At 35.6% G+C, this 27,571-nt stretch overlaps 2 protein-coding genes across 2 annotated transcripts; both read left to right on the forward strand.

The window, feature by feature from the left end:
• The first annotated feature begins 248 nt into the window (after positions 1 to 248).
• Positions 249 to 9,908, forward strand: LOC126971446 (E3 ubiquitin-protein ligase RNF113A). The gene is made up of 7 exons (XM_050817766.1): positions 249 to 631; positions 969 to 1,126; positions 3,484 to 3,636; positions 4,299 to 4,426; positions 7,309 to 7,370; positions 8,602 to 8,776; positions 9,724 to 9,908. The coding sequence occupies exons 1-7, from the start codon at positions 538 to 540 to the stop codon at positions 9,890 to 9,892; spliced, it is 939 nt and encodes a 312-aa protein (XP_050673723.1). The 5' UTR covers positions 249 to 537; the 3' UTR covers positions 9,893 to 9,908.
• A 1,655-nt stretch (positions 9,909 to 11,563) lies between these two features.
• LOC126971402 (uncharacterized) lies at positions 11,564 to 24,391 on the forward strand. Its single transcript, XM_050817714.1, has 7 exons — positions 11,564 to 11,860; positions 12,260 to 12,412; positions 16,879 to 17,002; positions 18,641 to 18,769; positions 19,951 to 20,691; positions 22,170 to 22,315; positions 23,302 to 24,391. The coding sequence occupies exons 2-7, from the start codon at positions 12,274 to 12,276 to the stop codon at positions 23,337 to 23,339; spliced, it is 1,317 nt and encodes a 438-aa protein (XP_050673671.1). The 5' UTR covers positions 11,564 to 11,860; positions 12,260 to 12,273; the 3' UTR covers positions 23,340 to 24,391.
• Positions 24,392 to 27,571: the final 3,180 nt, after the last annotated feature.

Below are 27,571 nucleotides of genomic sequence, written 5' to 3' on the forward strand. Positions count from 1 at the left end.
ACTATAGCATGACAATCACTACCGTCTACCTTACTGGAATAACAAACGCCTACATATGGATTTGAATTGAAGTAGATTGCCGCATGTCGTCCCTTTCTATCGCACTATTAGGAACTTTTGATGAAAGAGTGCCAAAGAGTTCATCATAAATTGCTCGTTCTTCAGACGACAATGCCACAGAGTACATTATAATTACTCAATACCTTTATAGGGGCTCCAACGGGAGTTTTTCTTGTAATCGAGTATATTTTATGTATTTATGTTTGATGATCTTGTTACCAATGGTAATAATTAAATTATATTGACAGTGACAGATGACATATCACTTGCATACCTTTGACGACCATGGCTTTGCCTTTGCTTTTCAGATTTAAAAAAACTATTTAGATTTCAAAACATAAACATAACCTCAAAGCAGCAACAAACATTGAAACAAAACAAAATGTTTACTTATGCTATTAAATAAAGTGTATATGTGATTTATTAAATAAATATAAGATATTTTAATATATTGAATGTAATAATCGTTGTTAAAATATGTCTGACCAAGAAATTGAAGTACCAACTACTTTTAAAAAGAGGAACCTAAAAAACAGAGGCGGTAGGAAACGAGCTGCTTCAAGTTCAGATGGTGAGTTGTGTGATAAACGTTGGTGACTAAGTCATCAAGAATATAATATGTGATGCTTTAATGCCTGCCAAAAAAAAACTTAATCAAATGTTGAGGAGATCATCTGCCATAAAGTGAAGCCTCAGGCTCTTACTAATGCTTGATTGCTTCCTTACACTGACATACCTGGGTCATAATTATATCACTAAAACTTCAATCTAAAATCAATCCTTCTAAAAATATATATCTTAAGGAGGCAGCTACAGGACATCATTAAGTACCTTCCATTGCAAGGAAATTGTAGTCAAGTTTGTATCTTGTTTATAAGATTTACTGAAATATCATCCTTTTGTTCCAGAGAAGAAGAGTTCAGATTCTGATGAACAAACAGTTGTGTTACCAAGCAAAAGAGCACCCAAGCTTAACCCTAACATACAAAGTACTGGTGAACGAAGACAAAAGGTTGTGCTTGCAAATAGTGATAGTAGTGATGAAGATGCACATAATTCGAAACAGGTATTATATATAAAAAATAATTAGCAAGAATCCTTAATTATTGCTTTCTTACAAGCTTAACCTGCTCACACTGTGTTGTGTCTTATTTTTCATTCATTACTTATTATTATTTTCTTTGGGATTTGCATCTACATCTGGAAATCAGTTGGGTACTGTTACCTTTAAGAATATTCTTCTTCTTTAAGTATGTTTTTGCACATGAACATTGGCCATTAGCTTCATGTAATGGTTCTTATCACCAGTGAGAGAGAAAAATTGTGTGACATATATACACTCTAAGCCAGGATTATCTTCACCAACTAAGTCTTCTGCTCTCCACCTGATCACCTATAATCAATTTATATTTTGTCAGTTTACAATCCATTAATTAAGTCCTATGTATACACAAAGTCAGATGAAATTAACTTTGTGTATACATATGTGAATATATATAGTTTCATTACAAAACTACCATTTAAAAAAAAATATGTGCTTAAAATCATTTGGCAGAAGTGAAAACATCAAGAAGGCTAGGCTAATGATGCAAAATACAGCTATGTAACCAATCTACCTTTGTATAATATGAATGAGTGTTACATAACCGACAATGAAGGCACACTCTCATTCAATACCGATGAAATAAAATGCTCAATTATACCAAAGAAGTTTTCATGTCAAACTTGTTTTTTTCCACCACTGAGATAAGAGAAGAAGGAATAAACTACATTTAACACAGTTAAGGGCTCTTTCATAGGTCTTGGTATAAAATTTTACAATAAAATAACAGATGATATACAAGGCCTCACTGAGCACAAATTCAAGAAATATATTAAAGCTTCTTGGACAAAGAAGGTTTACTATAGTATAGTAAATTATCTTACATATAAAATTCTCGTGTCACAATGTTAGTTACCTTACTCCTCCGAAACGGCTCTACTGATTTTTACCGAATTTTATATGCATATTCAGTAGGTCTAGGTAGGCTACTATCTATTTTTCATACCCCTGAGTGATAAACATTGTTCACCCTTAACAGGTTTATTTTAATTCTTGGACAAATTTTTTTGTTTTTATTTTATTATGATTCAACATTAAGAAATACATACAGCTTCAAATTTTCACCAGTCTACAATCAAAACCTATTTTTTTATCACGATTTTTATATTATTCTGTTCCATCCACAGATCCGCGAGATAGCAATCGAATATAATAATTATTGTAGTACGATACATTTTATGTACAATATAAGTATTTGGTAGATCTGAGAATCAGTCGTCATCAATTTTTTATACCCTAAAAATTTAATTATTGATTTTTTTACTACTTTAAATGGCAATACAATGTTTACTGGGTCAGCTAGTCTTATATATAAAATTCTCATGTCACAATGTTCGTTCCCTTACTCCTCCGAAACGGCTTGACCTTTTCTCATGAAATTTTGTGAGCATATTGAGTAGGTCTGAGAATCGGCCAACATCTATTTTTCATACCCCTAAATGTTAAGGGTGGTCCATACGAATTTTTTTTTTTTAATTTTTTTGCCATTTTTTTTTAAATTTGTTTGATTATGGGTCAGCATTAAAAAATACATACAACTTCAAATTTTCACCCATCTACGATCAACAGTTACTTTTGTATCGCGATTTTAATATCGGCAATACAATGTTTGCTGGGTCAGCTAGTCTATACTATATTAATAATATTATAAAGCTGCAGTGTTTGTTTGTTTGTTTGTTTGTTTGAACGCGCTAATCTCTGGTACTACTGGTCCGATTTGAATGATTCTTTCAGTGTTGGGTAGTCGATTTATCGAGGAAGGCTATAGGCTATGTTTTTTTTTTTCAAAATTAGGGATCCGTAATAAAATTGCTATTTTGTAACACAAGGTGTAAAATCGAAAACCTATTTTTGCGTGCGCTGCAAAAACTATTGACAATAGAACAAAATGATGTACAGGCTATAATATAGGCAATATTTTATTACTTATAAAACTATCGTGTGAATTATACTTTATATGGCAAAACAACGTCTGCCGGGTCAGCTAGTATTATATATTATTGAGGAAAATAATGCATGGATCTTGTCTGGTTATTAAGGCTTAGCTGTCGATTAAAAAGATAGGCTGAGAGTTTCTTATCAGTTGTTCTACTGAGAGCCATAGCCCCTTTACGAACTGATGTACCTTCATGACATTTACCGAGTGTTGATGCAATATGTTATGTTATTGTCACTTCCTATAGAAGACACCGAATACCATAAAAGCGTATCTAAATCAAGCTGCCTTTAAAAATTTAAAAATGCTACTTTTTAATTATGTAATATTTATTATAAGTCTTAACATTAATTATAAATTACCTTATCATGTAATGTTGTTTCAGCCAGCCAGCAAGACAACATTATCTCTAGAGCAACAGAGAGAGAATGCAACAGCGACATATGAGTTGGACACTGAGAGAGATAAAGATGCACAGGCACTGTTTGAGAAGGCACAGAAGATAAATGAAGAGTTGCAAGGGCAGGCTGATGATAAGGTATGATATACCTTTTCTATTAGAGGGAGCAGACTTGCAAATGGCACACCTGATGGAGTAAAAAGTCATGCATTGTGAACCGATATGTTTATCAACTTCAGTAAAGGAAGAGGCGAGCAGGATGTTCAGCTGATGGTAATTGATATGCCCTGCATTACAATGCAGTGCCACTCATGATTCTTGAAAAATTCAAAAATTCTAAGTGGCACTACAATTGCGCTCGTACCTGGAGACATAAGATGTCAAGTCTTGTGTGCCCAGTAATTTCACTAGCTACGGTGCCCTTCACTGAAAGACAAACTCTTATCGCTTCACGGCAGAAAAAGGCCCATAATCTAACCGGCACCCTGTGCAAAGGAGCCTCCATCTGTTGCCAGCCTTTCAGATGGGAGTATGCTCTAAGCATAGTTCTGGGATACAGTCAGTGTTAGATGATTCTAATTAGCAAAGTGCCTGTGAGAATTAAAATCAAAAACTAAAAAGTCAGACATTAAGTAGTAAATTTGTAGTTAATTGTGATGTTTGGTGGTGGAATTCAGCTGCTGATATCATACTGTGTAACAGTCTGTGGGCCAACTCTGAAAAGTCATCTTCATTCAGTCATTTTATAAATAATGAATAAAAAAGAGATATAATGAAGTTTTTGTATTGAATCTTTACAGGTCTACCGGGGCATGAACAATTATGCTCAGTACTATAAGAAACGGGACACAGCGGCAGGGAACGCTAGTTCGGGATTTGTACGGAAGGGGCCCATCCGAGCACCTGCCAACCTGAGGGCTACGGTGCGGTGAGACGATATTTGTTTTGTTATAGTCATTTTATGTCAAATTCTTATTAAAAAGAAAATCTTTAATATTTTAAATGCTTAGTAAAATATTTTTCAAATCTTCAAAGACATTTTTTGACGATACCGCCATAGCTAGTTTTAAAAAAGAAATATGACCATGCTAAGTTTTAACACGTCGTCAAAATGTCTATGTCTAAAGTTGCTTGTTAACTTCAGCCGCTGCGCTTGGAGTAAGAATAAGTGGCTCATACGACCAAGAAGAGAGCCTTTTTGGCTCGAACTCGACTCTTGACGACATTGAAAAGACAGACAGAAAACTGTTTATTGTGCGGCGTTTCTTCCATCATGCTCAGTTCAAGTTGAGCCGAGTTGACTTTGGTGCAAACGCGATTTGCGAACACTTGTACTCGAAGTGTGTTGCACAGGAAGCCGACTAGATTATTATAATAACATTACTTACTGGTTTTTGGTCTGAAGGGCGCAGTAGCTAATGAAATTACTGGAAAAATGAGACTTAACATCTTATGTCTCAAGGTGACGAGGGCATTTGTAGTGCCGCTCAGAATTTTTGGGTTTTTCAAGAATCCTGAGCGGCACTGCATTGTTATAGGTAAGGCGTATCAATTACCATCAGCTGAACGTCCTGCTCATCTCGTCCCTTATTTTCATATAAAAAAAATTCAGCTCTTGTTCATCAATAAAAAATGCGACAGTCCGTATCTTGTTCTGACAATCATGGAGAATGATTATATATACTGGATATGTGTATGTTTGTAAGAAAATATCCAAATTATTACACCAAAATTAAATCAACTTACCTTCCTATAAAAATATCAATTTGCAAAGAAAATATAAATTAACATTACACAGTTATTACCCGGCGTCATTTAAAATTTACATTAATTCGCCAGTGTACCTTAAAAGCCGAAATAAATTTGAATGAATATAAAAATTCTTTGAAAAAACCCCTTATTAAAAAGTTCGTCATTCATTTCAGCTGGAAGAAATGCACTGCTGGACAAAAGCCTCCCCCAAAGATCGCCATGACGATTGGTCCTGCACTGCCCTCATCTAACCTATTCCGGCGATCTTAATTAGATTCCAAATATATCAAATCCATATCCCAATATCAAAAAGTTACTATTCCATTAATGAATTTTTGAATGTCTGTCCCTTTCTTGTTAATTACTATGCCTTTCGAGGTGTATGTGACATTAACCATGAAAAGCAAGGGAAATGGTTGGGCAGTTGGACTCGATATAGCGAAGGCATTTGATTTAAGATAGGACTAGGCATCTATATCGAAACATTCATCCGCATAGGCTTCCCGAGAATTTTGCTAGTAGATCACTTTTTGTCTCACTGGGCGCAGCATATAGGTTGTTTTCGACGGTTTTAGCTCGGAGCCTGAGCCTATAAACGACGGAGTTCCCCAATGATGTGCACTATATCCTAAAATATTCCTTCTTTTTATCAATGATATGTTGGATGCCACCAACGTGCAATGATATGCCGATGGAGGTAATATAACGGTGGGAAATGGCTCTTTTTAGAAATAGCCGTCCAGCGCTGAAAAAAACAGTATAATTTCTATCGATTCAACTCTTTTCGAAATGGAGTGAAATCCACAAAATATCTCCATTTGTCATATCGCGGCTCTTCGTCTACACTCTTCTGAGTGCCTCGTCTAATATAGGTTTAAAGATATTTTATTTCTCATTAAAAACATAATATTGTCACTTACATGAGAACATAAAAATATGATGTAAGTAATAATTTATCCGCCGTTCTTTAGATGTTCAGTACATATTATATATACATTATAGTACTTATTCTTCTTCACAAAATTTATGATTACACACTTTTACAGTCACATAACAAACAATTTCAGACATGTGTTTTATAAAAACTTTGAAACAATATAGTCTGATAACTCACGTTTAAATGTTTTTAGCGACTTAATCTTTTTGAAAGATGAAGGTAGACTATTAAAAAGTTTTGCGCCCTCGTAAATAAACATACGCTTGCCATAATTTGTTCTTGTCTTAGATAGTATCAAGTAGCTGGCTCGTCTCATGCTGCGTTTAGACGCATGTTTAGTTTGGGTGAGTAATATTGATGTATGGATGGAATTATGTAGAATTTTTTGTATCAGTATACACATGTATGGTATGTGTAAAGTTGTTTTATGTTCATGAGGTTAGTTTGTTTGTATATTTTAGAAGTAGGTGTTAAATAAGCGAAATGAAATAACATTTTTATGAGTCTATTTTGTATTGTTTGCAATTCAGCTAACTTGGTTTTTTGAGCACTGCCCCATATTTCAATTAGGTATGTAAGGTGTGATTTAACTAATGAATTATAGATAAGTGTTCTAACTTTAAGGGGTATCGAACGAACTATGCCACGAAGTGAACCCAGCAAAGAAGAGAGTTTCTTTTTAACATATTCAATATGGGCGCCCCATGTCAGTTTACTGTCCAATAGTAATCCCAAATATTTCTCAAAGTGCTTTTCTGTTAAGGGAACATCATTTACTTTTAAGGGTTTATAGGGAGGTATTGGTTTGTTCTTCGCACTAAAGATAATATAAGAAGTATTTGTACCATTAATTGTAAGTAGATTTGATTGTAACCAATTGGAAAGAACATTAAGATCGTTTTGCGCATGTTGGGTAATGTCATTGATGGAAGCCCCAAAATAGAAAAGACAGGTGTCATCTGCATACAAGGTTATATGACCATGTAATCCTAAATTAACGATATCATTTATATAAATTGAGATGAGTAAGAGTGATATAGGATTGGTTAACAAATGAAACACCTCGAAATTGCTCCTTATTTAATATACCTATGTTCACTAATTTGTAACGTTCTTTTTAGTTGGGACTACCAGCCGGATATATGTAAAGACTACAAAGAAACTGGCTTTTGTGGTTTCGGAGGTGAGTTTGCACCTATTATTTTTTATCACACGTGCTAGTAACGTGTATCTTATTACCATCACTTTTACAGTCATAATTCAATATATTTACATAAAATAAGGCGTTGTTTAGTAATAATAATATCCTAGTGATGCTTTTTTTGCTTTTACCGTTAGAAAGCGACGATGTGACGTCATCAAAGTGAGGTCCAGAGATAATATAACTAGATAGGGTACTTCTTCTAATTCATAATTTACTAGATATAAGTTCGGTCCCAAATAATTCCAAATTCACTTAAGTCTTGTATTTTACCAGAGGAAAGACCTCTTTCACAGGTCGACCAGATGGGCACTTTTTCTGCCGCCATTTGAAGTTTTTGTTTTAATATCTAAGGGCATTTACCATTGGACGGCGCCTTTTTCTGCTGTGAAACAGTAATGAAGTAATAAGTGTAAGCATTATTGTGTTTCGCTCTGAAGGGCGCCGTAACTAGTGAAATCACTGGGCAAGTGAGACTAAACATCTTAAGTAACTGCTTAACGCCCTGCTCGTCTCGTCCCTTATTGTCATATAAAAGGTTACCGTAGCTAGTGATGGATGCGCCGCAATTATCTATTCTCTTTTCTTGTAATTTGGTTATGGCAAATTATAGTGCAGACGGTTCCCTGTGGAAAGAAAAAAAACATAGAAAGATACCGTAGACAACAGACGCATTGTCATTTGAGAGGGTAATCTAATAACAGTTGTCTCTGGCGCCGCATAATAATATAACAAATGGTCACCGAGCAACACAGCAATCACGGACTAGTAAAAAAATAAGGACTCCGTGTCACCTTACATAACAGTGTAGCACCAAAACAAGCCGATTAACGTGTAAATACATAGTCCCACGCACACAAACTACTACAGGCCGATAGGCGGCCATTATGAGAATTGTCATCGTCTGTGATATATCAGTTTGCGTCTCAATAAAATATTTTAAAAATGCCGTCGTGCGTTGTGAATAAGTGTAAAAACGATATAAGTATATAAGTATTTGTGGCCATATATTATTATTTAAGGGTGAAAAATTGTGTAACTAGTATCCCCCGTAACCGTACACACACTAGCATAACGGTGCTTCACTTGCTAATATCACGGCGCGGAGTGCTTCTTTTTTTACTCGTCCGTGCGCATACAAGTGACATTACAGGGCCAGTGAGAATATACTCTCTAGGTGACGCAAGTATTAATAATATTTGGATATCAACAGATTCTTGCAAGTTTCTCCACGATCGCTCGGACTACAAGCACGGCTGGCAGTTGGAGCGCGAGGAGACCCAAGCGAGTGCCGGCGGGGACTCCGACTACGAGATCCATAGCGACGAGGAACTGCCGTTCAAGTGCTTCATTTGTAGGAATAGCTTCGTGGACCCTGTTGTCACCAGGTATTTGGAACAAAACCAAAATTAATTTATTCATCCAGATCCAATAATGTTTCGTACAATCAATATAGAAATTATTGTTCATTCAATACAGAAATGACCACGTGTACGCTCATACCTCCAAAGACCCTTCACGAGTGGTCGAAAAAGTGCAATGTGGTCATGATTCTGCGTCAGCTGTGGTCTGGTAGAGAGTGTCTTACCAAGGAGACAAAAAGCTTCATTTTTGTTGAAAAGGAGTGAAGACTTCTATCAAAGTGTTTAAGAGACTGTTTTACGGCCGTTCCCAATATTCAGTCTATTTCTTACTTGAGATAAAAATCGTAGCTATCCTTGACTTTTATGTCCCAATTAACTTATCGACGGTAACTCATCTTATCCGTACACGCAGTCTGTCAATGGGACGACGTATAGCTTACCAGCGATAGAAGTTTGTATGGAAATTGCAATTCACGCAATCCAATATAAGGCGATAAGAATGACTTATCGGATATATTGGGACAGCTTCAGATTATTGACAGCTAATTACTGACAGTAGAAGGTAGTAATTTATCTGTATCTGTAGATAGTACATTAGGAACGGCCGCTAGACAGCGATGTGAACCATCTTAGCAATACGCTTTTTAAAATTGCACCCTGGACTTACAAACAAAACTGCATCTGCCCATAAGGCACGAACTACCTAAGCTTGGCTGAAACACAACGTTCCGAACTTTATAGACCTAAAAATTGGCCCTCGTCTAGCCCATATCTTAAACCCCTTTGGCTAAGAAATTCTAGTCAGTTTTTCAAACAGTGACTAAATTTTCCATGGAAACAGTTCATAAATCCAGTCAGACATTTCATAAATTACATTACATCCTACAGAATAAATGCTTTTTTATTTGTCAGATAAACAGAACAGACCACAGATAATTGACAGGTGTGTTTAAATATCTTAATTATTTCAGATGTAAACATTACTTCTGCGAGAAATGCGCTTTGGAGAATTATAAGAAGAGCACGCGGTGTTTCATATGTAACGCACAGACCAGCGGCGTGTTCAACCCGGCCAATGAGATCGCTGAGAAGATGAAGAGGGCGGCTGAAGATGAAGATGATAATGATGATGACGATTAAATTAATACCTATTTCATTTTTGTTTATTTTTATTAACATCACAGTCCACTTGTATAGTATCCTCCTTATTCTAGCTTACTGCTAACTTATAGCATTGCTAAATCTCACTCCGTCTTCTTCTATTGACCTAAGTCAGAATGAGAAAAAACACTCCTTAGCGGCTGTTTAAACTTAGCGGACCATTATGAATAAGGAGGTTAATCTTTAACACATTCCAGCACTCTACAAACCGCAGTTCTTTAGAGTGAGAGTAGGTCCTCCAAAGAGTGGAAGGTTGTTAAGTTTTGGCTAAGTACTGGGAGTAGGCCAAAAACTATGGCTTTCATATAATTCTCGCGGGATTTTACAGGTAATAGATTATCAATCACATTTCTTGCGTCACTTCTAATACATTCAGGGGTTAATTCTATACTTTTATTGTCACTTGAAAACTCATTCCTTGCATTCGAAATTTGACCAAAACGCGGGCTGTTCGCGCGTTGTTAATTTGATTTCTTTTTTTTTATTCAGTCGTACCAGCCAGTCTTAATTCAAACAATATTAGGAGGATTAAAAACTCATTACTGCCCGCTAAAAGTTTCTTATAGAAAACACCAACTTTGGGTGCACGTAAAGGCAATTCAAGGCGTCCTTTTCAAATAGATGGGATGAAAATAATCATTATATTAACATTTTTCATCACATTACCAATTCTAGCGCTCTGCCCAGACGTATGTGTAAATTTCAAGGAGACAGCTGAGTTACGCTACTTATAAGTTCTATTACTTCTTTTGTGTCTGGTCTGGTGTACCCTAGTATCAGCTTGCAACATTTGACCGCATGGAACACGTAAAGCTGTTCAAATCGGCTGGGTTCCAGGACTCTGTGAACGGATCCATCACTGGGCATTGCGTTGCTTGGTCGGTCGCTTCATTGTTTTTTTTCTACCTTATTTATCATGGAGGTGTTAAAGGTTCCGAAGAGCTGTTAGAACTAGTCGCTGCCGCTCAATTCCATCTTCACACCGTGGGCCTCATAACAGCAATACCTACTTTAAGACGCCCCAAATTCTAGCGCTCTACAAAACGTTGCTACGACATGGGTATACAAAAAAGCGCATACGTGCGTGAATTAATTTGAATGAATGTGTTAATATCTGTATTAGTTAATGTGAATTTTCGTTCATAGACTTTGAACATTACTAACACGAATTACTGCACGATACAACACTAGTAGGGAAGTTGTACTACTTACTAGCGGCCGCGCGCTAAACCTGCACGATACAACGCTAGAACGGAAAATGTTTTACCTACTAGCGGCCGCCCGCTAAACCTGCACGATCCAACGCCAGTAGGGTACATGTTCTACTTACTTGCGGCCGCGCGCTAAACTTGCACGATACAACGCTAGTAGGAAAGATGTTCTACTTACCTGCGGCGCTACCGACAAAAACCTCCCACATTTGTCATAATGCATTTCATCCTTAAAAAAATTACTCTCATGCGCGCAAAGAAGTTTCACTTCAAATAACACCGATAGGGTTCTATGCAAGAAAATCTGTTGAGTAAGATCTCCATTTTGATTCGTTGCTTGTTGTAGACTTCTCAGATGTCAGTGTATGTTGATATATATTAAATTCAACGTCAATTGTCAGTTGACAGTTATCATTTATCAGTCTAATACGGAATTTTAGAGTAGTACATGTCGAATAATTTCAAAAAAGTTTTAAATGTTATCAATTTTAATATCAACAAGTATTAACTATAATAATTTAAAAATGCTAATGATATCGAGTTATCAATGTTATAATTATTGTTATTCCCTGTTAAGTTTTTGATAAGGTCGTGCAACTAATAATAATTAACTATTATTTTACTATCGCGTAGTTTTGTGGGTGCAATTTATTTATGTATGAAATTTTAAGGATATTTAATATTAACAAGTGTGATTATTCTGTTTTCATTAATTTAGATCCATGAAATAAATATTGTAAGTATAATATCATATTGTACTTAAAAATTTACTAAATTTGCTACTAAATTGATATTATAAATTAAATTTACACGAAAAAGTATTTACTCTGTATTACAATACTTCACTCTATTATTTCAACAAATGATCTTTTAAATAATCTCTGCTTGAATAGACATATACATTATTTTATCACAATCAAGATACAATTTTATGCTGTGTATGAGACTTGTGAAATTACTGTGGTTATGGTCAATCAGGTTATCATAAATTATGTACATTGATTCATCCCTCTTGGCCGTTTGCCCCCTTTTATATTAATAATAAATAATAAAAAAAGGAACAACATTCAAATAATGTTCCATTGATTAATCTCTTCAAATATAGAAACATATAAAAACATATTGGATATTTCAGAGCAAGGATATAAAATGGAACCTGCAAAGCCATTTGCATGCACAATGCCAGATTGTGGTAAAACTTTCACAAATGAAGATCACCTACATGTGCATACAAAGAAGCATGACATGGTGCTAACACTTGGCAACGAGCAGAGAGCAGCTTTTATTGGTAATTATCTCTTATATTGTAGGGTATAATATCAGTTATTGAAAGTCACCAACTACGACCCATTAAAAAAACTATGCCTCTGACCAGAGACCAATGGGTGCAAGAAACTCAGTGGGTCTTTTCTTTTTATAAAATATGGTTACAGTTAAATATCATAGAATAAAATTTAATATTTAAAAGCCTGAGGGCGGTTGCTGCATTCACAATCATCACAAGAAAGTCATTTATGTTATAGTAACCTTTACCACACTAAAGTTTTTTAACAATTCTTTAGAATTACATAATACATTTGTTTTCAACATTTTCTGGGATCTTGTTGTAAAAGCATTTATATCGCCCCACCAAAGACTAACTTGACATAGCCAAGTAGTATATTAAGTACAGTCACCTTCAAAAAGAAAACGGAAATGCTAAAAATGTTTTTTTTCGTTTTCACATACATAAGTACCTTAACTTTATAAGATTATGCCCTAATATTTTCAATACCTAATCTTATAATTCAGGTATATTATGAAGTCTGTGTAATTGCTAGTTGTCAGAATTCAGAGAAATTTTTCATTTTTGAAAATAATTATACATTACCACGTAAATATTTTAAGACTTAACTTTTGTGTAAATATTAAGATAGTGTGTACAATGTAGTTAACCCTCTTTGGTTGACTTTCTTATAAGTAGGATTACCTTCTGTCCAGATTAATCCGGACATGTCTGGACTTTAAGACTCTTAATCAATATTTAATTTTTAATGATATGGAATATAATAATAAAACTACATCATATTAACTAATACCAAATAAGTCTTTATGAGATACGAGATGAACTTAAAAGTCCGGACATTTACTGAAATGTCAGGACTTTTCAAATTACTAAATGGTACCCGAGTTACCGCAGGTGTTAAGTGTTGAGCAATTATTTGTAGCAACTCCAATGAGAATTAAATTGTTTAGTGAGTTGCTGTTTCGTAATTGTAAGTATCTGTGAATCACAGTAATTTACAGCAGTAAAGTTGGTGTAAATGTAGTGCCTATCCGTGACTATTCTATGATGTGGATGTTGGATAGGCACTACACTCCTGACCAGGCAATGGACGTTCCAAGAGGGGCGTCGACAGAGACCTGGTAACTAACGGGATGTGTAGCCAGCAGAAGAATTAATAAGGATGGCATGTGGGGACGAGTTGGCGACTCAACTTATTAGGACAGAGCATACACCAATGCAAATTTATGCACAGATCCCCCTACGTAGTCTGTGGTACGTGACCCAAGCCATTCGTCATTGTGCCTGTTGAAATCACCCAAGACTATGACTTCAGCGGAGGGGATCTGTGCAAACACGCCGACAATTACCGTTTCAACGCAGCCCGTGATGCACCGTCTCTGCGTTACCACTATGGGACCTCTAGACACACGCATAGATGCGGACACGGTCCTCAAAATCCTCATGGAGCCAGAGAGTAGATCCCTACCGTCAAAATTGCCGAGACGGCGACAGCAGATATCCTCCGTACGGTACACAAACTCCGGTATGAGCCAAAAAATTATGCACATTTTTGTACCCGGAGTACGTTAAATATGATATAACGCTTTGTCGAGATATCTGGTGTATTACAGGTAATATTACCGTGAAAAGAAATTTATTCGACACATTAAGGGACTACGCTCACTTATTCAGCTCTTTTCAGCTTTTGTCCATAGAAAACAACAATTTTTTATGGAGACGTGTACGCGTCGATTCAGCTTTCCGCGTCCATTCTGCTTTCGCGGCAAACCAGCATAAAATGAAGATAAATGTGTTTTTATTATGCGAATGCTATAGAGAGCGTTCGGCGCTGTTCCGCCGCGTACAGCGCTGTTCGTCGTCGAATGCGGCGGAACAGCTCTTTACAGGGATGGTTCGCGACTCAGAATGGACGCGGAAAGCTGAATCGACGCGTACACGTCTTCATATAAAATTGTTGTTTTGTATGGACAAAAGCTGAATAGAGCTGAATAAGTGCGCGTAGTCCCTTAAAGTTATTATTCTGATTCTTACGACGCCGTACGCGGCTGATAGAAGCTGAGCTGTATAAGTGTGACCAAAATCGTTCAGCGAAACGCGAATAGAGCTGAATAAGTGCGCGTAGTCCCTTAAAGTTATCTCTACTCGTGTCACTGGATCGAAAAGTCGAGTTGATTGACTTAAATACGTAGATCTCTACGTGATCGTGATACAAAGGCTCGAGCACTTAGACTACTGTAATAAATCATAGATATGAAGGAATACCGTTTTTAACCGACTTCCAAAAGGAGGAGGTTATCAATTCGATCGGTATTTTTTTTATGTATGTACACCGATTACTCTGAGATTTATAATCCGATTTACGTATTATGTTTTGTTTGATGCGAAATAGATGCCATTTGGTCCCTAAAAAATTTTACATGGTTTGGCCTAGTAGTTTTCATTTTATGAACATTCATATGAAAATTTTCGTCTACCTGGATGACATAATTGTTTTCTGTGTACGGCTTTTTTGGAGTTTTCATTCAAGTTGATTATATATTATTATTAACTGACACTAAAATGTAAAAAATAAAAATAAACTACGTTTAAAAAAACCGACTTCAAAAACTGAAAAGTATCAAATAACTAATAATTTAATTTAATACACCTCTTATGCAAACCTATACCTTTAATATTAATAAAATACTATTATTTGTAAGTGCTACATATTGATAGCTTTGAAGTCGGTGCCAAGCCAAATGTAATAAAGGTACCTACACTCGCCACGCGTGACTTTGAGCGGGATAGCTTCGCCTAGATAAAAACAACCCAAGCGGACAGACACGCAAGGCCAGACAACCTAAATAAATACAGTAAGTAAGCTGTTTATAATATGTATTAAGTTTTATTTTGTTTAGGGCTTGGCACTGTCTTAAAACCTATCAATAGGTAGCACATATAAATAATAGTATTTTATTAATATTGAAGGTATAGGTTTGCATAAGAGGTGTATTAAATTAATTTTTTAGTTATTTGTTACTTTTCAGTTTTTGAAGACGGTTTTTTTAAACGTAGTTTATTTTTATATACCTACATAAAAGAATTATTATAAATGGTCATATAATGCAACGATAAGAGTAGGTACGAGAAAGTCACTATAAGTCACCAGAATCATTAACTGTTACATCTCAATATATCCTTGATAATGTTATGTATGTACATAGGCTAGTTAGAGAAATTTCTAGAAACTGTGATAATCAATGTTAACATCAGTTAAGTTGAGTTAGTAAGTCTTAAATGATCCCAGAAAATGTACAAAATAAAACATTTAAAAATTGTTTATGGGGTAAACTATAACATAAATGATATTCTTAATGATACCACAGATTGGGAATAGAGCGACCGTCCACAGACTATTTAATTATAAAGTTTATGAAACGATATTTTATTTGAAAAAGTCCGCTGAGTTTCTTGCGCCCGTTCTTCTCAGGCCTGAGGCATACATTTTCTAATGGGTGGTAGTTTTGACGTCCAATAATTGATTTAAAATGCTGTTTTGAATAAAAATATTTGAATTTGACATTTATTTTGGAATGATCATCACTAAACGATTATAAAAGTGGTAAACGTCACGTCCGTGATAATTATACGAAGTAAATTTGTAACCAAAATTTATGAACGATGCGATATTCAAACCCGCCACCTCTCGGCTTCCATTAAGGGCGATTGGCCCATACCAACTTTTTCTTCAATGACGAGACGGTCCCACTCGTCTTCAGCTGGTAATTAATACGTCCTGCCCATTACAATGAAGTGCCGTACAGGATACTTACAAAACCACAAGAAACCAACAACTGCCATCGTCACCTTGAGAAATAAGATGTGAAAGTCTCATTTGCCCAGTAATTTCACTAGCTGCGGCGCCCTTCAGACCGAAACACAATAATGTTTACACATAACTGCTTCACGGCAGAAATAGACGCCGCTGCGGTACCCATAATCTATCCGGCATCCTGTGCAAAGGAGCCTCCCACTGGTAAAATCAATTTAACCAATCGTTCGAGTACACATGGTTCGTAAACTTTGGTATATCTTGTTCAACTCTCAGGTTGTGGCTCCATACAGGATTTACTCCACAGTTGATAATCTTCTCAACCCCAATAATTGTAATTTGTATGTTAATCATTTTTTACGACGGCATGTCTTATAGCTAACCCTAACATACTAGCAAAAGCCCTAATGAACAAAAGAACAAAAGTATCAAAAAGACTGAAACGCAAAATACCTCAAGATCTACTAACTAGCCAACAAGATGCTTAATTAAGGAAATTGGGTTTGGCATAGGTCATTCTCCAAGCAAGCCAATATATATACTAGTAGAACACACATATTATTGAGTGTCTCAGCGATGGAGACAGATTATAATAAAATGAATACAAATAAAAAAAAATGTCTTATAGCTATAGTGTATGTTTAATATTTTTCAGCTGATCAGACACCAACGCCAACTCGGTTTATAAGAAATTGCGAAGAAGTCGGACTCTTTCAGGACTTGCAAAATGTCAGCGTCAATCCGTTCGACGAAGGTTTTAAGAGAGCCATGGAGACCAAGTAAGTTTGAAATTGATCCTACTTTTTCCATCATTTTTGAAGTGAACAACTTCTTTAGCATCGTTGTAATTTAAAAGTCGATGAAACGAATAAGAGACAGAAGTATTATACAGTGTTTTAGTACCAGGCGATCATAGTTGAAGTAGAGATTGTCTTATGATCCGAGTTTACTTTAATATATTCAGACGTCATTCGCACGGCGTATTACATACACGCCAGGCGAACATAAATATGGTAGCGGTGATACTAATTCTTTTATAGCGGTTGAAATCATGTGTCATGCTAGCAACATGTACCAGGACTTCATATGCAGTTTAGTGGATCATGGACACATCTTAAAATTATTATACAAGTACTCACCCGTTGTTGTTGTTTGTGGTTCTTTTTGTGCTCAACTTCGTACTCCCTCCACTCCTGTTTACCAAGGAATAGTGGGAGTTTACTTGGATCTCAGTGTTGTACGTATGTTAAGGCGACACTAAATGCCAGCGACCTTGAGCGATATGACTTCACGGTTGCCGGCCCGCCATCTATGTAACAAAGCCAATATTTTCAAAATTCTTGCGTGGAAAACAATTTATATGCTTACAATCCTCGTTATTCACTACTAATCTGAAGAAATGAACATACACCAAAAAGTACAAGCTATAAGAATAACTTTTCTGTGAGAAGTACCGAAAAAAGAAACATTTTTTTTTATTTGTTTGATTATGAGTCGGCATTAAAAAATATACATATAACTTCAAATTTTCACCCATCTACGATCAACAGTTACTTTTGTATCGCAATTTTAATATCGGCAATACAACGTTTGCTGGTTCAGCTAGTGTAATATAATATTTAATTGACCAAAATGAGCTTATTATATTTTAACAACATTCGTAATATAAAATTATTAAAATGGAAATTAAGCAAAGAAACAGTCTTACCGCTAGGCAAATACTTGAAATTTATGGACGTGCTGTATTCCAACCGTGATACGCCCCAGCGCTCTAACCACTTAATTAACCATCCGGATGACGCATGATCCATAAATCTTGGTATATTCGTTGAACTCTCCCTTCTGGGTTTTTCCTTCGAGAGAATTTGACTTTCAATAAGTGAATTTCAAATTTCAACTATAGCCTAAATATTATATTGGCACAAAAATACCAAAATAAAAAAAGAATTCAATCAGATTTTCTTTAGAATAAAATGCAATCATTTTATTTTTAATCTATCTTATTAGCCATCTTATTATTTTATTTATAGTCCCTACAATTATAAATAACAGAAATGTATTTCGACACAACAACTGACAACACTAGAAACGTTGTACAAGTGTTATTCACCCTTATTACAAGGTAGGTAATTGCATTACAATGCTGGTTAAAAAAGTTTAAAAAAAATATCAAAATGTTTTCTGCAACTTTCTCGCTAAAGTACTAATAGATATAATTCATTCATATAAATAAATATTATTCACCATATAGTTGTAACTTACAAGATAAATAAATTGTGTTAACACCTAATTAATATATACCTATTTATTAACATCTTTCTTCATGTAAGCAGTAGTAAGTAAACATTTATAGAGTGATTCCTATCTCATATTATCCATAAATTTTGGTATAAATATAATTTAAATATAAATTACAGACACGGTGGGCTTTCAGCTGAGTCACAGAGCGAAGAAGCGCTGCACACTCCACATCTTGTGTTCCCGGTAGATGGAGGGGACTGTACCTTGTATACTGCTAATAACCAACGGAACATCACTATTAGCAGGTTTGGTCCCTTAAGATAAATAATAATAATATTGATACACTTTTACACAAACTATCTTGCCCCAAAATAGGCATAGCCTGTACTATAGGTACAAGAAAATAGACTCGGAAACAAACATATTCATCAAATAAATGTTTGCACCGGGATTCGAACCCGGGACCTCTAATTCAGTAACCGTAGTAAACTGGGCTATATGGGTCGACATAAAAATTATTATATCATATTATTTTGTGTGTGGACATTTGTAACTATTCCGATGCTCCTGATATAAGGCCAGGATAGTGAAAATATCAATGAACATTTATCGACATTCATGTGTGTACAAACTTTCAAACCAATTGAATGTCTTGAAGTGTGATATTTCCCTGGTGTTCCCAGATCCCATGCCCAAAAGAGAGTCAGTACCTTTAAAACTCTTTTTACTAGAATAATTTTGATGTCCAACATGCATCATGTTATCTTCTATTCTTTAATTTAAAAACATGCTTGCTAAAAATTAGAGATGAAATGGATATCCAGTAACTATCCGACCTTGTTTGCACTATCCGACTGGAGACCTGATAATAATTATAACACTAGAAATAAGGGATTGCTTGTAACTAATTCTAGTAGGCTTCATAGGATACATAATAGCTTTAAGGGTAAATGTATACACTTCTACAATAAAGTCCCAGCCACTGTTCAGGCATTATCTATAAATAAATTTAAATGTTTTATAAAAAAAATGGCTCTGTCGTAAATCCTATTACTCCACTGCTGAATATCTAAATGATCGGACAGCCTGGGACTAGATTGTGATTATTTTATAGCGACTGTACAATATTGTATATTTTTATTGAAAAGAGCGCAAAAAAAAGAATGCTGGGAGAGTTTCTTGCGCCGCTTCTTCTCTCTCAGAGCGCCATTTGTTTCCGAAGCGGTAGTAGTATCTAGTAGTATAAGAAATGACATCAAAAAGAATTCTAAAGGAATCAATTTTGAGAAAATAAATGCCTTTTTATGCCTTTTTTTTTAATACATTATCCGGCTGGATTCCGAATAGTAAAATTCAAAAAAAATTCATTATTTTACACAAGGCAAATCATACCACAATAAGTTATAGACCACAATAAGTCATAAATCTTTTATTAATTAGTTTAGTGCTCAAAATTAACAACTGTCCTATCCTATTAATTTTTTAGATCGTCAAGTGATGAATCAGGTGCCGTTAAGGAATATGAAACAACAACAATATCAAAACTGACAAACGAAGTAACAACTATCAGTCGAGTAGTCGGCAAACCTGACATTGTCGATAGAGTGACCACAGACGATGTGTCCATAGTGAAACATGGCGACAAAGACGGTGTCAACGAAACAGTTTACACCAACAACGTAATTAAAATACTCAGTAACGTTGCAATACGTAAAGATGAAGCACGACATAAAATTGTCGAGCCTAAAGAAACGGAAACTGTTAAAGACATACCGCCGATATTGAGCCAGAAATCGTTGGATTACGTTGTCGATAGTCTGGCGGCAGACTGTCAGAAGAACGTTTTGAAACGGAAGCCGAAAGAAGATACGATCAATGAAAAAGATATCGAAGTAGTTATCAAGATGCCGAACGGAAAGAGTGTTAAAATGAAGGCAGTGGATGATGAAAATGCAAAGGAAAAGCTGAAAAGGGTTATAAGTAGTAAAAGTCAGAATCCTATGCCTGTTCCAAACGTATTACCGTTAGGTGGGACGTTGATACCAGTTACGTTTGTAACTCCACCTGTGATTACATACCCGAAGGTACCGATAGCGCCATTACCAAGGTTGGCTAAGAAACCGACCTTGAATAAGAATGGGCATAAAGAGCCTGATGACGAGGATCATGAGAAAAAATGGAAGACGGCCTTCGCACAGAGCAGGAATGCGGCTTCCAAACGATACAGGTAAAGTTGTTAGGAATTTTTTTGAAGTTTTTTTAACTGCCAACGATTAGAAATGAATTTTTGGGTCTTTCAAGAATTCTGATCGGCACTGCATTGTAATGGGCAGGACGTATCAATTACCATCAGCTGAACGTCCTGCTCGTCTCGTACCTTATTTTCATAAAAAATGAACTTGGGTATATTCGATTATTAAGCATGACATTAAATTTTTGACCCACCTCACCCGTCATTCCCTACTCTATGTCACACTGCGTTGACTCACTCGCCCTCTAGTGGGACGTAATTTATGGATATATGGATATACAGTGCCTTACCGGTTCCTTGAGCTGGTTCGTTTTCGTATCTGTAGCTTTAAATAATAAGTATAACTAAATCAAACTATATGATTATACGATAATATAGTTTAATATAGTGTATTTTTTTATGGAATAGGAGGACAAACGAGCGTACTGGTCGCTTGTTGTTAAGTAATCACCGCCGCCCACAATCTCTTGCGAAGAATTGAAGCATTGTGGAGGACCGCCACACATCTAGATGGTGGGGATGATATCCTAACTTGTGGCGTGTCGTGCGAAGGTGGAATTCGGCGAAAGGAATCAAGTTAAACAGCTCTTCGGAACACTCCCCGTGATAAATGCGGTAGAAGACACACAATGAAGCGACGTCTCTACGCAACGACAAGTGATCCAGCCGTTTACAAATAATTAATTAATGAAGTAATAATTATAGGTAGCTAACCTATAGCTCAAATACATTCTCGAGTGCCGTGTTGTACCGGTCCAGTGGCTTATACGCCAAAATGGCGGCAGCGTGCCGGTTAACCTACTCGGTTAGAAATTAAAGGAATAAAACCAGGCTCGTTTGCCAAATTTAAATCATTTCATCATAATCTTAATATATATAAATTACGTGACACGTTGTTTGTCCGCGATGGACTCCTAAACTAATGAACGAATTTAAATGGGGATTACTTCATGGGGTGCAGTTTAGTCTAACTTGAGACATAGGACAGTTTTTATTTCGATTTAAGACCCATAATTATTTTTATTTTCAATATTTGTTTTGTACGGACATATTTTCTATGAGAGAATTTAGTGACGCACGGTTTGACAGTTCCGCTGTGGAACGATTTCATTATAACAACAGGGAGTATTTTTTACGAAATAATTCTTGATGTTTTGAAATATTATTGCAAATTCCTGTGAAACAGTATTTTTTTTTATTATCTACAGAACAACGTCTGTCGGGGCAGCTAGTAGTATATATAAATCAATTTATAAATACAAAATGTGTAACGCATCGTTACAGTGTCACAAAATTAGCTTACGAACTATCAATATCAAGTGCCGACTTACAACTAAACAAAATGGCGGCGTCGGGCGTTTACGATCTCCCCCCTCCCGCATGCTTCCTCCTCAGGGGTCTACGGGGTATAGCAATAGGGATGTGCGCGTTATATAATTGAATAATGTTTTTAGGGAAAGGTTCAAAATGAACATGAAACGACAATCAGAAGAGAACAGACTATTACGCGAAGCGAATCTTAAATTGATGGCAGAGAAGTCGATGCTTAAGTTCATAATCACACAACATCTTAAAAGATGTCCGAATTCAGAGGATCTCAGTAAGTTTAATTTTTTTTTCCTATTTCTTATATTAAATTTTCATATTATGTCAAATTCAAATATTTACGTCAAATGATTATGTGATAAATGTTAGTAAAACTTATGTGATTCAACATTTTAACGAAAACTTTCTTGATAAGTTTACTTTTATAAAAATTTGATACTTTTTTCGTTTTTTATGTTCTTTCATAACTATATAGCGAGGTAAATAATTAACTATCGAATAATAGTTATTTATGCAACTGTTGTGTAATAAGGGGTATTAAAACACGAATGTGGATTTATCTCACGAGGCGAAGCCAAGTGTGATAATAGTATCACATGAGTGTTTTAATACCTAATTATCAGCAGTTGCATACAAGACTTTATCTACACCCAGAATATGAATCCTTTAAAAGATTCTGGAACAGTAAGCTTACTTACCTAATATAATTCATTACTTATTATAAACAAATAAAATAAGTATTAATGAAACAATTATTTATTTTAGTAGTAATTTACATTTTGTATAGTGCAATAATTAAAATTCACTCGAATATAATGTTCTTTTGCAGCGTTTAAAATGAATAGCTCACTTTTTGTAAACAAAACAATAAAAATATAGAAGAAAAATGGAGGGGATTCTAATAACCGACTTTTTTTTTACGGCGTGCGACGTTCTGGGAGTGTGGAGAGCGCGTAAACGAAAATGTTCTTTTTTGAAATTCATACAGATACCACGCATCGAGCAATAAGAATGTGGCTGTATGTTGAAACTCTTTGCGCATGAAGAGATAAAAAAAAACATAGGAGTGTTGTTATGAAATCGAGTACAACATTACAACACTCTTTTGGATGATGTAATGGTTATTAGAACATTGGGTGTTTTAATGCTGGCAATAAGCTAACTGTTTCAGAATCTTTAATAGAGGATTTAAAGCATGGGTGTAGATAAATATATAAAAATATATGTACGTCAATTAAAACTTATTTTGTTTCCTTTCAGAAGCGCGATACCAAAAAGTCTGTAACAACTCGCCGTAGATATATTATCTACAAGAAATTGACTGATTATTAATTGAATTACCCGGGGAATGGTACAGGCACCAGGGATATGTTTAGGAAGGAAAGTATATATTATGTTAATATTGTATCAATTGGGCGCTCCAGGAGTCCAACTAATTTTAGAACTACATCTATCCAGCTCAAAGGTCCTGTAGAATGATGGAAGACTGTGTTGTAAAATTTTTCGTTCCAACCGTTGTACAGAGAAGCTTAGAAACGAAAGTACTACAGGGTAATTATAAAATGTAACATGTTTTTTACAGAACGAAATTAACTCCAAACAATTTGTTATGTTTTTAAAGTGATCCCTTCTAGGATTAATACACAAATAGAATTTCTCTGCCAACTGAGCTAACCGTTCCGAGTGACGTATCGTCATAAAATCTTGTATGCTTTGTTCAACTCTCAGGTTGTGGCTTCATCTACAGGATCCACTTTACAGTTGATAACCTGCTCAATCACAATATTTGCATATTAGGAAATGTTGAAGCCACAACCTGAGAATTCTTCTTTATTTAAGAGATATTTTATAGCAAAGTCGTCACATATTCGGTTACGCGCCATCTTGTTTTTTTTTTATCAAAGTAGTAAATATATTACTTTGAAATTGATAAAATAAAAAGACTTATATGCTCTCATGTCTGTATATAATTATAAAATAGCTTTAATTTAATTAGGATTTTTTTCCCTCATTCTATCCAATTTCTGTGAAGTTGTAAATAGTAGAAAAATTATATTTGTTTTAAAGATGTTTCACTTATTACCTGTGTACATTCGCATATATTTTGTTCAATAAGTGCCATCAATTTAAGTTCGTTTTATGAAGAAAAAGTGATGCAACTTTGAGGTCAAGTCAGTAATATCACGATCTATGGTCTCTAGTTTACGTCTAAATAACGTGTTCGTCTCGGGACGCCCAACAAAAGTGATAACTTAAAATAATCTAAGTTGAACTTGAGAAAAGCTTAATTTTATATTTTTTTATGTAAGGAAAGGTTATTTATTAATAAAATCTTTTATTGGTTATAAAATATGTTTTATTTCTTTTACAATTCTAGTATGTATGTTCATTATTAGTATCATTAGTATGGTTAGAGTGAGAGAGGAGGAGCTTGCCTACCACTGCCGTATGCGTGAGAGAAAGGAAACTCAGATAGACTGGCGCGTAACGTGTTACTGTAACCAGTTTACCCTCCTAATAAAAAGTCATCTCTTCAAAAACAAACTTGATATTCTGTAACGCCATCTGGTGGCCAGTTAAAACAACGCATAAAATAGAACTGAATAGAAGGATATTATTTTTAATATGTTGTCGTTACGCGCACCTGGCGTGCATATATATAATGGAAATACTCTGTGTGTGTGAAAGTGGAATAGGAGAGCCGCCGTTTTCAACCCATTCAGTTCTTGCATGTATGCAAAGACATGTAGCAAGTCATGCTAGTTAAATAAAATTAAAATAGATGGCGTCTTTTACAAACTTAATATTTTCTTATTCTTAACTTTATTGTCTTTTTAAGACGCAAAGTTCTTCAGTATATAAATAAATTATTTAATGTGTCAAAAATTTATCGGTTAATATTTTTTTTGTATTAAATCGTAATGCACAGTGCGAATATGAGAAGTGTTATTATAAACATCTCATTGGAATGAACACTTTGCTCGTAAATTTGTTTTTGAGTAGCGTTGTGTTACAGCAAAGAATATATAATAGTACACGTACGGAACTCTCACTCCGATGAATCAATTTAAGCAATAAGGAATCTTGCGGTCATACAATAGAGTGTAATTCAGATCACACAGCGCTACTAACCTACATTTTTATTCACCTAGGTGAATAAAAATGTAGGTTAAACTACTAGTAGTTGCTTCTCTTTCTGTCGGGGACTCTCTCGAATAACCTCTTCCGATGAAATTAAGGTTGACTTCTTTACCTAAAAGTGTACCTACCTAGTATAAGGTCATCTTATGAAAATAGCTGAGTTAGCTAAAATAGTTAAATAGGTATGTACCTAATCGTATTTTAAAATCAATATCCTTTCGTTGTCAAACTTACATTAGTTGTAGATAGTAGATATGTGTATGCGTTGGAAGACCACGACATAGTCATACTGCTTACGGCCGTTCCTAATGTACTATCTACAGATAGAGATAAATTACTACCTTCTACTGTCAGTAATTAGCTGTCAATAATCTGAAGCTGTCCCAATATACCCGATAGGCGATAAGTTATTCTTATATTGGCACGCGTGAATTGCAATTGCCATACAAACTTCTATCTTCTTCTATCTGTCGATAAGTTTATTGTGACAGAAAAGTCAACGATAGTTACGATTTATATCTCAAGTAAGAGATAGACTGAATATTGGGAACGGCCGTTAGTATATAGGAAATAAATAGGTAGCAATGAATAGTAATTTCATAATAATAATAATCACTTTAATCTACATTGTTTTAGCGTCTTTAGGGAGCAAAAAAAAATTCGATCGCAATGACTTTTAATATGCCTGCACCAGAAGGGGTTATTTCTTTAAAGCAAATTTCTGCGAAACGTTCCCATTGCCTTTGCAGTACTCGCTGTCGTTTGTTCTCACCATATAGTGATTTTCTGGCTTCATCCGAGAGTAATTCTCAACCCCAGTCCTCTTGCGTCCACATCGCACGATTTCGAACGAAGCTAAGTCTAGCAATTCTGTGCTCGCGGAGTAATTTTGGGCTGGCAACTGCTTATATTGGCAGCGAGAGACCTTCTCCTGACAGTCCATAAGCTGTTTTGCAGACCTCTCACTTTCTCTAGTCTTTTTGAGGTCGACATAAGAAGATATGCGATTTCTCAATGCCTGGTTCACCAGGAAGCGGTCATCTCGAGCTTCTGTGCATGGTTTTCTTCCAGACCCAGGCATTTTACCGACGGAACCAGTCACTTGATAGGTATCGCTGCCAAGTTCTCTGGACAGTCGAACGACTCACATTTAACCTCTGGGACACATCACATTGACTACACACTTCCTCAAGTAGGGCTGTAATTTTACTCGCTGTTATCATTCTATCAACCATTTAAAGACCGCAAAGTAATTGTATTAAAACTTAAAAATATCATGGAATCCGACAATAGTTATCTAAAAATGATTTAGGGTTTTTTTATGGAAAAAGGAGGACAATCGGTCACCATTCTTAAGGCGAGGTTTTCCCAACACTAGGCACAAAACACTCGAACGTATTTATCTATAGCTCTAGATATATACGTTCGACACGGGCATGGCTGAGACACTAGCCGAGCGAAGCGGGTCCACGACCCCACCCCGGAAGGACCGCGTAATATTTTATAAAAATGGTTGCGCAAGAGTACGAAATGTTGTGATATTTTTATGCATTTTGAAGTGAAACTTCTTTAGGCGCATGAAGGTATTTTTTTTTGCAAATGAAACGGAAAAGAACGTCTCAGAAATTTGAGACGTTTTTGTTCAAGGGAGAGAGCGATTGACACCGATTGAGGAAGAGTATTTCTTACTCTCGAGCTTCCCTACTAGCCTTGTATCGTGCAGGTTTAGCGCGCGGCCGCTAGTAAGTAGAACATCTTCCCTACTAGCCGTGAATCGTGCAGGTTTCGTTTTTAATTCCAAGATCGCCGCCGCGCAAAATTATGATTACAACAGGGGATCGTATCCGAGGTTCTGGAGGGTGCAGAGAACGATTTTGTGATCATTTTTGAAATCAAAGATGGCCGAGGCTCAAAATTATGATGACAACATTATGGGTATCGTATCCGAGGTTCTGGAGGGTGCAGAGAACGATTTTGTGATCATTTTTGAAATCCAAGATGGCCGCCGCTCAAAATTATGATGACAACATTATGGGTATCGTATCCGAGGTTCTGGAGGGTGCAGAGAACGATTTTGTGATCATTTTTGAAATCCAAGATGACCGCCGCTCAAAATTTTGATTACAACATTATGGGTATCGTATCCGAGGTTCTCGAGGGTGCAGAGATGGATTTTGTGATCATTTTTGAAATCCAAGATCGCCGCCGCGCAAAATTATGATTACAACATTATGGGGATTGTATCCGAGGTTCTGGAGGGTGCAGAGAACGATTTTGTGATAATTTTTGAAATCAAAGATGGCCGACGCTCAAAATTATGATGACAACATTATGGGTATCGTATCCGAGGTTCTGGAGGGAGCAGAGAACGATTTTGTGATCATTTTTG

Source organism: Leptidea sinapis, chromosome 23, assembly GCF_905404315.1.
Source record: "Leptidea sinapis chromosome 23, ilLepSina1.1, whole genome shotgun sequence".
NCBI lineage: Eukaryota > Metazoa > Arthropoda > Insecta > Lepidoptera > Pieridae > Leptidea > Leptidea sinapis.